Source organism: Lampetra planeri, chromosome 24 (genome assembly GCF_965212315.1).
Source record: "Lampetra planeri chromosome 24, kcLamPlan1.2.h2, whole genome shotgun sequence".
Lineage (NCBI taxonomy): Eukaryota > Metazoa > Chordata > Hyperoartia > Petromyzontiformes > Petromyzontidae > Lampetra > Lampetra planeri.
Window position 1 is genome coordinate 1,702,606 of NC_136130.1, and position 16,242 is coordinate 1,718,847.

Sequence of the window (16,242 nt, forward strand, 5' to 3'; positions counted from 1 at the left end):
ATTAATTACAATACTGTATTGCACAGTAAAATGTAAAGTAAAAAAACAAGGTAACTTAACCTACCTATATGAACTGCAATTTCATATATTTTTTTTCAGGAAACAATCCTATCTGCTATAAAAACGTTTAATATGCTTTGAAACACAAAAAAATACACGCGCTAACAACGAGACAACTTTACTCCGTCGACCGCTGGTGGGAGATGCGTACATCCCGGCAGCGTCCCAATGTAGTATCGTACCTCGTACGCTGCTGCGTTTGCCTGCCGAGCGAAATGTAACATATTTTACAATTTTGTCGTATCGCTATCGCCATCGTAAGATCAAAATATCGTAAGTCGGACCATCGTAACTCGGACTATCTGTATATATAATACCAAGACAGATGTTGTTTAATTTTGGGGCTGATGGTAAGGCACAACTTCTGAATAGTATGTTCCAGGTTCAGCATTAGCATATCTAACGCCTCCTCAGAGTGGGCAGCAATCATCAGATCATGCAAATACATAATATGGTTGACTAATCGGAAGCATCAATCAGCCTACCAATGTATAGTGACACGGAATGAGCCACTGTAGCACGTGCTGCTGGGAGATTGGTAGACAATAGAATTGGGGGTAACAGCCCGTTCTACCAGTTGCACCTGTGGGCAAGGCACGGAGTCCTCTGCGGGATCCAGAGGGGTGCAGGGCCGAGGGCGGAGCCTGGCTACGCTGTTCAGGATATAAGGCGAGCTCTGACTCGCAGTCAGGGCTGCTGCGATCTGGAATGGAGCTCGTCGTGCCGTCGTCGTTGTGATCGTCTTTTTCTTCCTTGTCCTGAGCAAGTGCGGATGGTGTAGGAGAGAGAAGGGGTCGTCGACGCTACTGCAGACGTCTGTTTTGCAGGGGCGGCGGCTTTCGTGTCTCTTCAGCCTTCAATAAGGCTCTGCGTGGAGAGGCAGGCACCCTGGCTGTCGGGCCAGTGGCTGCCTTGCCATTTTTCAGTGGGCATGGAGACCTGCCGAGCTGCCATACAATAACGTATATTGTATTACATTGCTCTTTTTCTTTTTTACCCTTTTTCTTGTTTCATTGTATATAATGGCAGAGATTAGGGATTAAGAAAGTATAACCACAATCATATTAACATAAATCTATGCATTGTTATATGAAGACAATTCCGGATATTGTGGCCAAGGTTTTGTAAATAGTAGTTTTTATTTACATATTTACAAGTAAACTTGGGTGGGCAGCAGGGATGTTTGCTCTGCTCTGTTCTCTCCTATCTTCTCCTCCCCAGCCCTCTCTCCTCCCCTCTGGTCCTATATTCTCTCATCTCCAGTCATCTCTTTTCTCCCCTGCTCTGCAGTAATTTCTGCTCCTTTCCTCTGCTATCCTCTCATCTCCTCTCCAGGCAATGACAAGTGTTTTGACTTGCCATTCTTCAAGCAAAGGGTCCAAAGGCCTTTTTGCACTTATCGTTGACACCGATAAGACTGGCATATTCCTTCAAGGTCCAGTCTGTCCAGTTTCGCCTGGTGCATGTGGCACATGGCCCCACATTATTCAGCCTTGTTTGACTCATCGAAGATCTAAGCCATGTTTTGAGCTCCTCCAGGGCACAAACACCTCCTCAGCCTCTACAGAGGAGGTAGGGCCGACCAGCAGAAGCCTTACTAAAGCTTCCACCTGACTGACGAGACCTCTCACCTCTGGAACCATTTCCCTAATAATGCTAGCAACATCTGAGCTCGTTTTGATATGTGTAATTAGCCCCAAACATGGCCAGCTGCATCTGCAGTAGTCTTGAATTCTATTCAGGATACTCGTGTACCACCTTGTCCATGTCTTCGTGTAGCAACACATTTTTAAGTTGCTGTAGCTTGTGAAATACAGCTTGATCAAACCTCTCTGAATTGAGTATTCACTCTGTCCAAGGCGTTGTAGAATTGGGCTCTGTACAAAGACTGGGCATCCGGATGGATATGGGCTGCAGCCTGACCGGTGTAACGCTTTGTAGGTTTGTGGATATGAGGCATCTGAATAGGTTGTAGGTCTTCTTGGTTCTTTCGGTAAGTCACGTAAAAGGGAAGTAATAAAATAATACAAATAAAACCTAATAAAATAATTCTCACGACGTTTCGGCCACAACGCAAGTAGTCGTCCTCAGGTGAAACCAGGTCTGTCGAGGTGACGGCGTCTGAATGTCGCCTCGACAAACCTGGTTTCACCTGAGGATGGCTACTTGCGTTCTGGCCGAAACGTCGTGAGAATTATTTTATTATGATTTATTTTTATTATTTTATTACTTCCCTTCTACGTGACTTTACCGAAAGAACCAAGAAGATGAATCCCTGCAGTCACGAAAGCTTTAAATCGAAGGTTGTAGGTCCAACTTTTTTGCCATAGCAGTTGCTTTTGTGAACAAGACCTCAAAGTGCTCCTCCATTCGCTTGTCCTGCATGCTTGTTTTGACATGGTCCACAGCCTCCAACATGCCTAAAACAGTATGTTTCCTAAGCTGCAGGGAGGTGTTCAGGCACTCCAAATCCCCTATCAGGTCTTCAGCCATTGCAAGGCCGAGCACAGTGTTCCCTTTTAGAAATGTTCTATGAAGACCATTGGCCTTAGTTGAAGTGTCAGATGAGCTACATGATGCCATTTCTTCAAGGGCTGTCAGCACTGACGACTCCTGGTTGAGAACTGAGTGGATGGCAGGGGTGCGAACAGTCCACCTGTTGGGACAGGTTTCAACGAGGTGAAACCATGCTCTTAGTTTGAGATTTCCTGGAAAATCACCCTGAACTTGCCAGATTTGATTTAAAGAAGCCCCCCCCCCCCCCCAATTCATGCAGCCTGCGTAACGAAGTTCACGCAGGGTGGACCACAATGACAATATATAGTCAGCGGTTCTTTCCTTGAAATGGCTTGCACCCCCTGCAATCATCTAGCCATATTTGCGGCACAGTCATAGGTTTGTCCTCGAAGTTGGGACAGAGGAAGGCCTAGACGCACCATCATATGCCACCTTGGCTATATTTTACCCTGTCGTTGATGACACTTCGTAGAGTCCCAGGAATTATTTCTTTGGTTGTAAATCTGAATCCACAAAGCGCAAACATATTGACTCCTGCTCAACTCCTGATATATCCTGGGTGCCGTCAATGATAAGTGTGAACTGGACCACTGGCATTATTTCCGACAATTTCTTTGACGACTGTATTGCCCACCAGCTTAAAATTTAATTTTGCATTTGAGGACTGGTGACACCAAAAGTCACATTTTCAGTCAGTTGGTCAGCTCTGCATCGCCCTCTGCCTTGTACTTTAGAAGCTGGCTGAAATTCCCACTCTCCTTATCAACACCTCGAAAAGCCAGACCTTGCCGTGCCAAGTACTTCACACCCCCAACAATCTTCGTAAGATGTCTGCCCCCCGCTTGTTGCTGCTGTCTTTCAAGCTCGCGTGAAAGTTGCACATTAACAGGTTTTGGTTCTTGAATCCGAGTCATCACAGCTAATTTGTGACACTGGCTGTCTTTATGTGCACTAAATTTCTCCAGTGCTTTCCAATTTTGAATCTGCTTTTGACACTATTAAACTTTCGTGATTCAAAATATTTAGCACAATAGAAACAGAGGGGCTGTAATGGAGCCAAGTATAATCTTTAAACCTTTTCTCCTGAAAGTAGTGTGCTATTTGATAGGGTTTGACTAGGTATGACATTAAATATTGACTTAAAGCTTTCGTGACTGCAGGAATTCATGTTCTTTGGGTTTTTCGGTGAAGTCACGTAGATGGAACAAAATAATGAAAATAAAGTGAATTAAAAAAATGATAAAAAAAAATCACAACGTTTCCATCGCAACACAAGCAATCGTCATCAGGTGAAAAAAGAGGCAAGCTGCTGAAGCGGGCTGTTTTAAAGGTTTGAAACAGGTGTAGCCCAAGGGTGATAAAACGAAGTGGGGGCTAGTGATGTTAAAGTGAGGGATTAGCATGTCAATGTAAACGGCGGCTTTGTTAATGTGAACCTGTTAATGTAAAATCATAGTCAAAAATAACTGCTAACATCGGAAGGTAGGATGGAAACATCACAGCTAGTTATGACTTAAACCGGCTAATAGCGTCCTTCCAATGATTGCTCAGTTTGTACCCATCTTCTCAGTTGAAATTGTGTCTATCTGGATGGCTTGATGAACGAATCTTTGATAACCAGTAGGTTTGCAGAGTACCTTCGAATTGGAAAATTTTATTTTGTGTGAGCCCACGGCATTAAAACAAGAATCAGCCACGGCTGAGTTATTGGTCCTACCGTGTTTCAGATCTTCCTTATGTTCAAGAATACTGTCCGAGACATGTCACTTAGTTCCCCCAATGTAACTACTGCCGCAGGCACAGCTTGGTTTGTAGACGCCGGGGTATTGCATGTCAGGGATCACATCCTTCACAGATGGGATCAAATCACGAATTCAATTTACTGTTAAATCGAACACATCTGCGCACGTGTGTGAAAGTGAGTGAGAAGTGGGGTGTGGTAGTGTAGCGGTTAGCGCTACCAAAGTGGCTACTATATACTTCTATCATTTGACTGGTACTCATTTTCTCACTGCTGTCAATAAACTTTTCTTCTTTTCTGAGACTGCCAAAAACTTACGAATGTCACTGCCACCCTTCCCCTTGCTCATGATGACACTCGCTATGAATGAAAGACGACTAATAATACTGCTTGCACTTTAATAAAAGAAACACTAATAATGCAATTATAAGTAAGTACAGCTATACGCTGTAATATAAGAATATGCAATAAATGAAATCTACTACTGTCTACAATATAACATATGCAGCACAACATAAATGATTGACACTTTACTCAGACTTCACATAGGCTTTCTGACAAATATAACGTGATTAAAGATATGGTGCCACAGCAACGGAGCAACTCCGCCGGCGCTGCTATCCCCTTGCACCCCTCCACACGAACGCACGCACCCACGTAGGTTCTCATGGGGGGTCACCTGGTACCATGGGTTTTTACCCGAGGGGCCCCTAGCGGGGATGTCCCACGGTTTCCCAGTGCCAGAAGATTGGCCGACCCTCCCCCACCCCCCGAATTGCATTGCAGCCCCCGTGAATCAGCTTAGAATTGTATGGGCACGACGAAGCTCACCGAGCAAACCACAATGAGAACACTCGGTACCGGGGGATAGGGCCTCGGGGGCAAACAACCAGCGAGCAGCACATAAGAGGAGATGGAAGGGAAATTCCTGGACCGACTGAAATTGTGTATTCTGCGGGATGGCCACCCTGACCAAACCGGTTGGGGCGGGGGTGGGGGAGGGCACACGGATGATATCGTTCCAGGTAAGGGTGGGGCATCGGTTGAAAATCGAAAGGTAGGCGCCCAGGATGCGTACCCAAGGATGGAGCGGGCAGGACTGCATTCTCTGCTGCTAGAGAAACTGTTGATGCTGGCTCAGGAAATGTAAGTTTTTTTTTCCGGCCGCAGAGCAGGACGACTTTTCCTCTTCAGGTAGCCCGATGCATCCATGCTCACTGTAACCTGCGACGTGTCGGGGTCGCGGCTGGGGCTGGATTTCCGGGAGATGAGGGCGACCCGGTGCACTGAGAGTCTCCTTGGGTCTGCGCGTCAGGTGGTTGGAGCCCATGGGGGAGAGTTGGAGCAGGACGACAACGGGACCAGTGGTGGGGTGGGCGGGACCTTGCCTCTGCCATAGCGGGGCCCGTTATCTGCTTCAGGTGTGGCCTGCTAGGCTAAATCTCCAGGGGCTGCCGTGCTGATTTGGGGCAGTTTTTCCCGGCTTCGCCGTCCTCCGCCCTGCCAGCCTCCCTCCTCTGGGTCCAAAAGGCAAGTCACGATACGTCACACCAGGCCGACAGTCACCTCCTGCACCCCCATTGCAGTTGGTGTTAGATGCACACGCCATCGCCCCTCATAGGGATACGGGGTATGAAGGTGGTGCTTCGGTGCGTGATGGTTGGCCGCGGGGGTCCGGGCAATCGACCGCACTGCCACACCGTATCATGGCAGCGGGAGCGGGATCATCCACGGTATGTGGATTTGTGCAGGGTGTTGAGGTGCGGATGCTCATAAATACAGGGGCATCCGCCACCATGGTTTCAGAATTTGTTTTTAGAACTCTGCCGTCGATGGTGGGTTGCCTTAGCCCTGTAGATAATCCAAGTGTTATGGGCTGAATTGAGGCATCGATATGGATTGGTGATATTGAAAGGATGGGCCCGGTGTTGGTTTCAAGTTAATTGGCAGTGCCTTGCTTATTTGGGATGGATTTTTTTTTTAAAGAGGATGCCCCTCTGGATTTGAATTGACCCAGGGTTGTGTGGCGTTACCGTCTGGGCATCGGTTGAGGTTTTTGGAGTCCACTATTGGGTGGTGTATGGCTAACGCTGTGGTTCGGGCCCTGGTGCGTGAAACTGTTAGGGTTCCCCCGGGTGCACAGATGCTCGTACCCTTGAGGCTACGGAAGCGGCTTGACCAGAAAATCACTGGGGGTGGGGTTGTTTTAATCCCTTTGAATCGAAGTTCATGGGCTCACTTTGATAGGGGCTCGGACGATAGTGAGGGGCGATCAGGAGCCCTTCCTGCAAGTATTGAATGCTGGGCTAGATACCGCGGTAATACAGGCAGGTACGGTGTTGGCCCATGCGATGGTTGCGTGTTGTGAAGAAACGGATGATGTAACCACTCGGGTCGTGGCTGCGGTTGAACGGGAAGTGGTGTTGGATGACTCGTGGATGGATCCATTGTGCATGGGTAATCTGGATTTATTATGGGAGCAGAGGGGCGTGTTGCGGGCATTGCTTTGGGAATTCTCCGATTGTATTTAGTAAGGGTAAATTCGATGTGGGACGCACGTCCCTCATGTGTCACCAGATTGATGAGGGTGGTGCCGCTCCCATTCAAACTCATTTCGGTTTAGTCCGAAGGAAAAGGACTACGTTCGTCAGGCGGTCGAGATGTTGGCCGCGGATATAATTTCCCCGTCAAGTCGGTAGGGTGCTCCCATCGTCCTGGTTAAAAAGGACGGGAGTTTGCGGTTCTATGTGGACTTTCGGAAATCAGATAAAGTCTCCGTGGCAGACACGTATCCGCTCCCATGGATGGATGATTTGTTGGATGCTCTGTCGGGGGCGTAGTTTTTCTCCACCCTGGATCTGTTAGGGTTTTGGAAGTTGCCCCTGGATGAAAGTTCAAAACCTAGAACCGCGTTCCAGACACCGCAAGGGCTGTTTCAATTTAACGTGTTTACGATGGGGCTTCACTCCGCTCCGGCCATGTTCCAGCGACTTATGGAGTTGGTACTCATAATAAACGTTTTTGGGTTAGATTGCGTTATTGATAAATGTGTCGTAACCCTCCACCACCCGACACAGCCAATCAGTAAAAAAGTGTCACGTTGACAAAATACATAGTTCACTACTTTAGCCCACCAGTGTGAAGAGTGAATCCACAACATTTAACATTTTTGAGTACGACGTTTCGCTGGTTATTACATCCAGTAATCATCGGACAATTTTACAGAATAGTGAAGCCCTCACTTGCTCCCGGTCTTACATAGAGCAGCAGGGTGATGTCATCATTTAACCCATTCAGGTGCAGATTAGTAAATGGTCATTGTTATGATTAGTAATGAGTTGTAGATTAGTAATTAGTTGTAATGTGTGTTATTTAATAACTTAACCCAATTATTATACCCAAGCAAGTGCAGAGATCAGAAGGGGGCGGAGGGGGGGAGATAGTTATTGTAATTATATACTACGTTAGTAATCAGTTAATTAGTATGTTTAATAAGGCATTGTAATATGTATTATTTAATAATACGGAGTTGGTACTGTCGGGGCTCCAATGGGAGTCATGTCTGATCTATTTGGATGACGTGATTGTCTAGCCGCATGTTTCAGGAACATATGCAGTGGTTGCGTGCAGTATTTGTTAAAATGCGAGCGGCTAATTTGGAATTCAAGCCACAGAAATATTACCTCTTGCAATAATACCTGGAGCACATTGTTAGCGAGTCCGGTATCACCGCGGACTCTAAGACTGTGCGAAAGTGGCCGACCCCCACGTCGGTGGGTGAGGTCCGCAGTTTTGTGGGGTTCATGTCATATTACCGCAGCTTGGTGCCTGGGTTTGTGAGAATCGCGAAGCCGCTCCACACTCTCACGACAAAGGGCCAGATGTTTCGGTGGGGGACGGAAGAGGAGACCGCATTTGTTGTGCTGCGCGACGACCTCGTGAATGCACCACCCCCCCCTTCGATACCCCAATTTCTCCTTGCCATTTACGTTGGATACGGACGCCAGTGTGTTACTCGCCGCGAGTTGTTGGCTATCGTGCACCACCTGTACCTCCTATGGTAGGCAGTTTATGGTATGCATTCACCAGCCATCCACGCAACTCTCGCAATGGTTGGAAATTTTGAAAGATTATTCATTCGAAGTCACCTATAGGAAAGGGTTGCGCCACTGCAATGCGGACGCTCTGTCATGGTTATCGCCGAACAGCCAGTGTGCATGCTTGATGGGCACCGGCCATTGTAAGCAGGTGGATGCGGGGGAGCCAGGCGCTGTGGTAGCATCGGTGGATGCTCCGCCACCCGTACCGGGGGTGGCACGTGAAAAATACTATTGGTCTTGCACACGAGGAATGGGGGTGCCTCTCAAGCGGTAGAAGCCTCCTTACTAAAGTCACGGTGCTGTTTTGATGCACCAAGCTATTGGAAGGGTCCAGGGGGTATGTCCCCCGTGGTCCTCCTAGATGGGCTACTTGTGCGTTGGGATACGGAGGTACAGCAGTACTGTATCGTGGTGCCAACTGCTCTGCGGAGTAAAGTAACAAGAGCTGCTCATGTGCGATTGATGCATCTAGGGATGCAGAAAAGTTGTCTACGTTGAAGTGGGACTTATTTTGGCCCAGGATGGCAGAGGACGTTCACAACGTGCTCAAGGATCAGTCGGTGGCATCCATTATGGATGCGTTCCTGCATGATTATGTATTTGATAAGGGGGCCCCGGAACGTCTCCTTATGGACCAGGGCTGAATTTTCTTCGAAATGATTGCAAGAGGTATGTGATTTGTTGAGTATGAAAAAAATTCTAATCTTGCCCTACCAACCCCAGGCTGATGGGATGGTAAAGCGTTTACATAGGACACTTACGTCCATGTTATGCTAACAAGTCAACGAGGCACAGTCCGACACGTTCCGGGAGTTCTTGCAGCCTAAAGGATGGCCCCTCATGCCTCTACCAGATTCTCCCCATTTATTGTTTTATTCACGGGAGAGAATGCGACCCCCCCCCTCCCCCCATGGAGGTCAGAGTAAAATATTGAGCCAAGCAAAAAGTCTCTGTGCCGAGACTGAGCCTCACCCTAAAGCGGTTGATGGAAGCATGGGAGGTGTCCCGGGGAAATTCGGCGAAGCGGCAGGCTGCAAATGAAAAATTGGTTGGGCTTAAGGAATCGAAAATTGTGGAAACCTAGGGAGAGGGCATGGTGGCATTGCCCCAAGGTGCCCATGGGTACATCTCCTGAATAACACAGGCCATGGCAGGGCCCAGTGGAGGAAATTGAGGTTGGGAGGCCGCAGTGTGTACGGATCCAGGTTGGTCGCGGGCATTGGTATGTGCACTTGTCACGACTGAAACCCTATTTTCTATCTGAGGGAAATTAATCTCCACCATCTGATGGCCGGGTGCGACGGGGACAGACATACGTTTACAGAGGTTGTGCCTCTTCGAGACTCTGTTCATCCATCCGCAGGATCCCAGGGCTTGACGCCCATGGAACCGCCAGTGGTGCCGCCCACAGGCTGACCGGGGTGGACAATACAACCGCCACCCGCTTCTTCCTCTCCTCCATCTTTGTCCCGGGGGGACCGTGCCCGTTGGGCCAGCTGCGAGTCACTCCCGGGGTCCCTGGGGGTCCCGTGCCAGGCCCTTTGGGGGGGGGGGGGGGTGTGTGATGTAGTGACATGGAATGAGTCACTGTAGCGCGTGCTGCTGGGAGATTGGTAGACAATAGAATTAGGGGTAACAGCCCGTTCTACCAGTTGCATCTGTGGGCAAGGGACGGAACCCTCGGGGGGGATCCAGAAGGGTGCGAGGCCGTTGGCGGAGCTTGGCCATGCTGTTCAGGCGAGCTCCGACTCAGTCAGGGCGGCTGGGATATGGAATAGAACTCGTCGTGCTGTCGTCGTTGTGATCTTTGCCCTCTTCAAGCTGTGGGTCTGGCAGCATGTTGGCTGTCCCAACACAGTGTGTTTATTGCCTAAGGCTATGAAGGCCGGAATAAAAGAGTACCTCCTACCAATCTATGAATTAGCATACAACAAATGTATCTATATAAGATGGACATTCTTCTTGTATCTATACAAGATGGAAATTCTACAGGTACATCCATATAAAGCTTCTTGAATTATCTGCTCAGAATATATTAAATAGTGTAGGAGCCAGAAGACATAATTGTCGCACCCCAAGGTGAAGCGGAAATTGCTCCAAATCTTGGCCACTAAGCTTTTGGACTCTGAAAGCACAAAAGAATAACCCAGACCTGACCTATTGATGGTATCCTAGGCCAGGATCCACATATCCAATGCAGCCATGACAGTTGCATGAGTTGCAGTCCTGAAACTCATCTTGGCATCAGGACGAGGGGGGGTGGGCGATGCCACACATAGTTGCAAGCAATTATGAAATTATCACTTGTAACCTTCAGCTAGCCGAGACCAGGCTATTGTTGGTTTGAGAGGGGTCCTAAATGAACGATTTCCACCACGGTTGAAGTAAGGCAAGTGCTTCGTACAGATGACAAGTCGCTGGGCAGTGGGAAGATGAGCTCCACAGTACGTCCTGGTGTCAAGGACATGGGCCCACATTCGCTCTCCTGTCACTATGTAGTCCAGCAGATGACCCGGCGTGCATCCATGATCTTGTGTGGATGTGCTGATGCTGCAACAGCGTGTTGGTTATTACAAGCCCAGGGGCTGCACATAAGTCGCGCAGTCTCTTACCGTTGTTAATTAGCTGATTTGGTCCATGCCTTCCAATCACTACAGCCCAAGTGCCCACGTCATGACCCACTCGGGAATTACAATCACTGAACAAAATCACTCTATCCCGAGGGGCCACTTTAGCCAGAACCTGGGACAGGCGATCACAGAAGGCACCTGACTCATCAGCCTTGTCTGCATTCCTCCACTGATGTTTATCTTATGGGTGAGTGTGGTTTACACACAATTCCATGCCTCCTGTTGGTGGAGAAGCGAGTCATTATTTTCTTCAGAAGTGCAATTCCCAGTTTGGCAGTTTCCTACCTTGAGTGAAGAGCTGTCCATCCCTCATTGTGACTGCAGCCAAAACCAATTCACTGGACCTCCTGTATACTCGGTCCAGGCGGTACCGGTCTAAATCAAAATGAGGAAGCCTCTCCTCCACAGTGAACATTTGGACATTCCACGTGGCCAACCTCAGTTTTCCTATTTCTCAAAGAACCCCGAGGGCACGGGTAGAGTCTGTCTCCGCCAAATGGGCTTTTGCCAGAAAGCGTCACAGACAAGTGTAGTGCTGATACTTGCGTGATCCGAGGGTAAAAATACTCGCGTGAACTAAGGGTACAGTATCAGGATGTCGTCATCGGGAGAGGCGGGAGGATGGGGGCGCTTTTGGGAGAGGAATGGAGCAGGGTGGACGCGCACGGCGTGAGCCCGCAGAAAATAAAGAAAAGTGTCGACCCTCAATCTTCATCTGGTGGACTCTCTCTCTCCAACTGGTGGGAGTGGTGGCATAACAAGATGCCTCGACGCGGCAACAAGAAAACCCCAACAGAAATCCCAGCGAAGAAAGGGAGGAACGCGACACTATTCCCAGCACCCTGAACGGCCATGATCCGGAGATGGCCCGGTCTGCCTACGGGGTCAGAACGACTCCCTGAATCATGAGAAGATGGTGGGGAGCAAGGAGCGACATCAGAGGGCCCTCGACCCCACGAGAGGAGGCCCTTAGCGGACCGGGTTGATCAACTAACAGAGGCGGTCACACTCCTCCTGCAACAGCTGCGGGAAGGTGGCTGCTGACCCAGTGACGCCACCCTTGGGGTCTGCAGCGGCTTCTCCTCGCACATGAGCGTGTATGTCGAACAGACCGCAAAGTGCAGCCTAGTTGTTGACATGTCTGCCATCGAAAGAAACTAGATTCACCGATGTTGCTAGTTTGTCGTAAAAGGAGACATTTTTGCAGAAATGTTCCAAAATATTTGAATACAAGGATCATTTTTTTTTAAATTGGGCTTAATAGCCAGGCTTAGTATAAATGTCAAATTAAAAAATGACCCACATTTAATATTGGCATTAAACATATTACATGTGTTCCCATGTGAGGTCTTGGCATTCTTTTCGATGTTTAATCTTTGCATATGTGCATTACAGGATTTAAAATGACACCGAAATATAAATTATACTAAACCAGGGCACCCACTGCAAATAATTGCATAAAAATGATATTTCATAACAATACCATTGAACTGTTAAAAAAATCAACATTAAACGTTTTCACGATAGTATGTTTATTAGAAGCATGTATTGTAATGATTCTTTCATGGATATTTTGCAAATCGTCAACACACCTACCAGCATGGTCAAACCGCCCCTCCCCCATTTCAAACATGGTCCGATACTTGAGATTTTAATGTAATTATATTGGCTCGAGAAATCAACGCTTCTTCATAATTGTGCCATTTTCAAACGCATTTGTATGACTACTGAGATGGAAAAACACCTATTAATTGCTGTTAAGAATTTAATTCCATATTAAAGCATATGAAAAAAATATCTTAAATTTATTGTAAGCTGACATGCCATGAAATGATCATGGTGCATCTATAAGTGCAGTGAAACATATCTTATATTCACACATGTCGGCCAGTGTTGCTAGACAACCCTTGGAATCATTGGACCTCCTTTGCCAGTACCAAAATATGAGAATAGGTTTTCCCCCTGTTATCTGGCAGCAAAACAGGTGTTAAGTTATTAAAACACCAAACAAACATTTTACAAGGAATCATATCTGCATTAACCACAATACTTCTGGTCAAAATGCAAACAAAAAAACTCGGATAATACAGTATATGCATTGTCTTTTAAACTGATTGGTCCACACCAGAGACGGCTTTCTTTTGAGCCTCATCGCAAAAGGTGTACAGCGTCCTCTGGTCTAACACCGTTTGAGACGAGGCTCAAAAGAAAGCCGTCTCTGGTGTGGACCAATCGGTTTCAAAGACAATGCATATATTATCAGTGTTTTATTGTTTGCATTTTGACTACATGTAGTGTGGTTAATGCAGACATGATTCCTTGTAAAAGGTTTCAGTTTGGTGTTTTAACAACTTAACGCCTGTTTTGTTGCCAGAAAAGGAAAAACCCTATTCTTAACTCCTTGGAATGTCAGGGTAATTTTTTTAAAGCCTTTCCACATTTGTCACGAAGTCTGCCTTACAACAGAGAACTGTCCATTTGGGTGAAGTTTTGTGCCAAGATCCAGTAGCTGATCAAAGTGGATGGGGGAGGCTGAAATTGGAAAAATATATATTTAACAGAGAAATTACATGTAATTGCTTTAATTAATGGCGAGGGCCCTATTTTTAAAAAGCTTTATTTCAGGACCGTCTGCCTCTGCAATGGCACTTCTTCAGAGTGGGACCGTTGCTGAAGAAGGACCGTTGCCCAAAATATCAACCTACTTTGTATCATCCTGTTAGAGGCAGTGCTAATGACAAACTTGTTGAGTTTTGTTTATTTGTGCTTGTGCACTGCTACCAATGCATCTCTTCATGTTTTTATTCAATGTCGGTTTAACTTCACACCAAGTATAGTTTGGGGTTCCTTTGTATCCCTCCTTCCCCCCTTTTAAATTGGGCTCGTTCATAAACATTGTGTCAACATCTCAAAGAATTGGGGTACCCAATAACACCATAACTAGCTCTACTCAAAGGTGCGGCATTGACGAGATCTGCTCTCGATTACTCCACGGGGCTGTCTGGAATGCCGCTGCTGCTGCCCTCCAGCTCCTCCATGAACTGCAAGGTGGACTGGAGAGATCTCCTGCTCCTCTTCGGCTCCTTTTCCTCTTCGGCACTCTCCTTGCTCTCCTTGCTCTTGGCCTTACGGCAGTTCGGATAGTGGCGCCGATTTGGGTGCTTATGCTTCGGCTCACGCGCCAGCTGCTTGTGCTCCTCAGAGCTCTCTGTCTTTTCCGCCGAGGAGGTCTCGCCACTATGCTCATGAGCCAGAGCGCCCTCCACGTCTGGGCTCGTCTCATTTCCGATGTAGAGGCAAGGCTTGCCCTCGGGTGCCACTTGGTAGGAGACTCCCCACATGTTCTCGCAAAGGTCTGTGCCATTGGAGTACATCTGTGGGCAGGGACGCAGAGAGGGACAAGAGAAGGGCGTGTATCATGAATACATTTTTAATGCACAAGCACACAGATTGTGTTCAAAGGTGCAGATAAATTTGGAAATTAATAATATGGCTGTCAATTTGTGAAGAATCAATGAGAACACTATGTAACACAATTTTTGTCCCTGGGTAGTAACTGTTATTTCATAATTGCTTATGCCTAAAAAGTATAGAAAATGGCTTATGCCCCACAATTTGATTTTGTGACCAGGACAGTGATATTTAGAAGTTTACCTATTTTCAATGAGAAAACGGGCAAATTCATCTTTTATTCACATAAAGTCAGAAAAAAACATGAATCAAAATTAACATGTATTTATACTAAAGTAATACAAAAATGACTACAAAAGATTTAAAAGTGAGTAGTTTTTCGAGATTTACGATTATACTGTAAATCACTTTCATGAATCAGCCCCTAAATGTTGTCTCCCATCATGTTCTCATTATACTGTCCTTGGTAACGGCGTTCAAAGTCCGGTATATCCTGGTGGAAGCGCACGCCTTGCTCCTCCTGAGTACGCTCCCATGTTCTTGAATTTATCATGATGAGCATCAAGGATATGGACTTTGAGGGACATCCTACAGCCAATTGTGCCGTAGTTCTTCACCAGTCTCAACCAGCTCCACATAGTTTTCGACCTTGTGATTGCCCAGGAAGCCACGAACCACTGCGACAAAGCTGCCCCAAGCCGCTTTTTCCTTACCAGTGAGCTTCTTGGGGAATTCATTGCACTCCAGGATCTTCTTTATCTGTGATCTGACAAAGACTCCGGCTTTGACCTTTACCTCAGACAGCTTAGAGAAGACGTCTTGAAGGTACTTGAAGGCTGCCGACTCCTTATCTACAGCTCTGACAAATTGTTTCATAAGGCCCAATATGATGTGGAGTGGTGGCATCGGCACATTCTGGGGGTCCACCAGTGGCTCCCACTTGACGTTGTTCCTCCCCACAGAGAACTCAGTCTGCTATGGCCAGTCCTGTCTGTGGTAGTGCACCTTGGTGTCCCTGTTGTCCCAAAGGCAAAGATAGCAGGTAAACTTGTTAAAATCGATTTAAAGCTTTCGTGACTGCAGGGATTCATCTTCTTGGTTCTTTCGGTAAAGTCACGTAGAATGGAAATAATAAAATAATAAAAATAAAACATAATAAAATAATTCTCACGACGTTTCGGCCACCGCTTTGGAGACCGATCAGGAATGCCACCATTTTAAGTTTCCGATGACCTGCCAGCCATACTCATCATACTTCAATGCGTCCAGCAAGGTCTTGATGCTGTTGTAATCCTCCTTTGAGGTGCACCGAGTGAGCCAGGGGAAAAGACGGGTACTTGTTACCATTATGGAGCAGCACGACTTTGAGGCTCCTGGATGAACTATCAATGAAGAGGAGCCACTCATCCTGGTTACAGGTGATTCCGATTGCCTCGAACAGACTGGTCACATTGTGGCAGAAGCAGAGCCCATCTTGATGGGTGAAGAAGCTGCAAAAAGGTTGGTGATGCTTCCTCTGATCTGCGACTTGCACAATTTCATCCAACAAGTTCCACTGCTTGAGCCTAGACGTCAAAAGCTCGGCATTGGACTTGGTGAGACCAAGATCTCTGATCAAGTCGTTGGGGTTTTTTTGGTTGGGGTAGTATGGATTTCTCTCATCTCCACCTCTGAAATTGTCATCTGGATCTACAACGTCTTCCTCGCTCTCTGACTTGCTGCTCTCTTCTCAAGACGGCTGCTCTCTCTCCAGAGGAGTGGGTACGGGGAGCTCATGGCAGTG

The 16,242-nt window shown here is 47.2% G+C and overlaps 2 protein-coding genes across 2 annotated transcripts in view; one reads left to right on the forward strand and one right to left on the reverse strand.

Moving 5' to 3' along the window:
• LOC144726833 (uncharacterized) overlaps positions 1-9,834 on the forward strand; it is a 38,151-nt gene extending 28,317 nt beyond the window's left edge. Inside the window, exon 2 of the mRNA XM_078605787.1 lies at positions 9,782-9,834. Coding sequence (XP_078461913.1) covers positions 9,782-9,834 — 53 coding nt within the window. The remainder of the gene's footprint in view (positions 1-9,781) is intronic.
• A 2,729-nt stretch (positions 9,835-12,563) lies between these two features.
• Positions 12,564-16,242, reverse strand: part of LOC144726650 (riboflavin-binding protein-like) — a 38,397-nt gene continuing 34,718 nt past the window's right edge. The window contains exon 7 of the mRNA XM_078605395.1: positions 12,564-14,422. Within this exon, the coding sequence (XP_078461521.1) occupies positions 14,033-14,422 (390 nt within the window). The 3' untranslated portion in view covers positions 12,564-14,032. The remainder of the gene's footprint in view (positions 14,423-16,242) is intronic.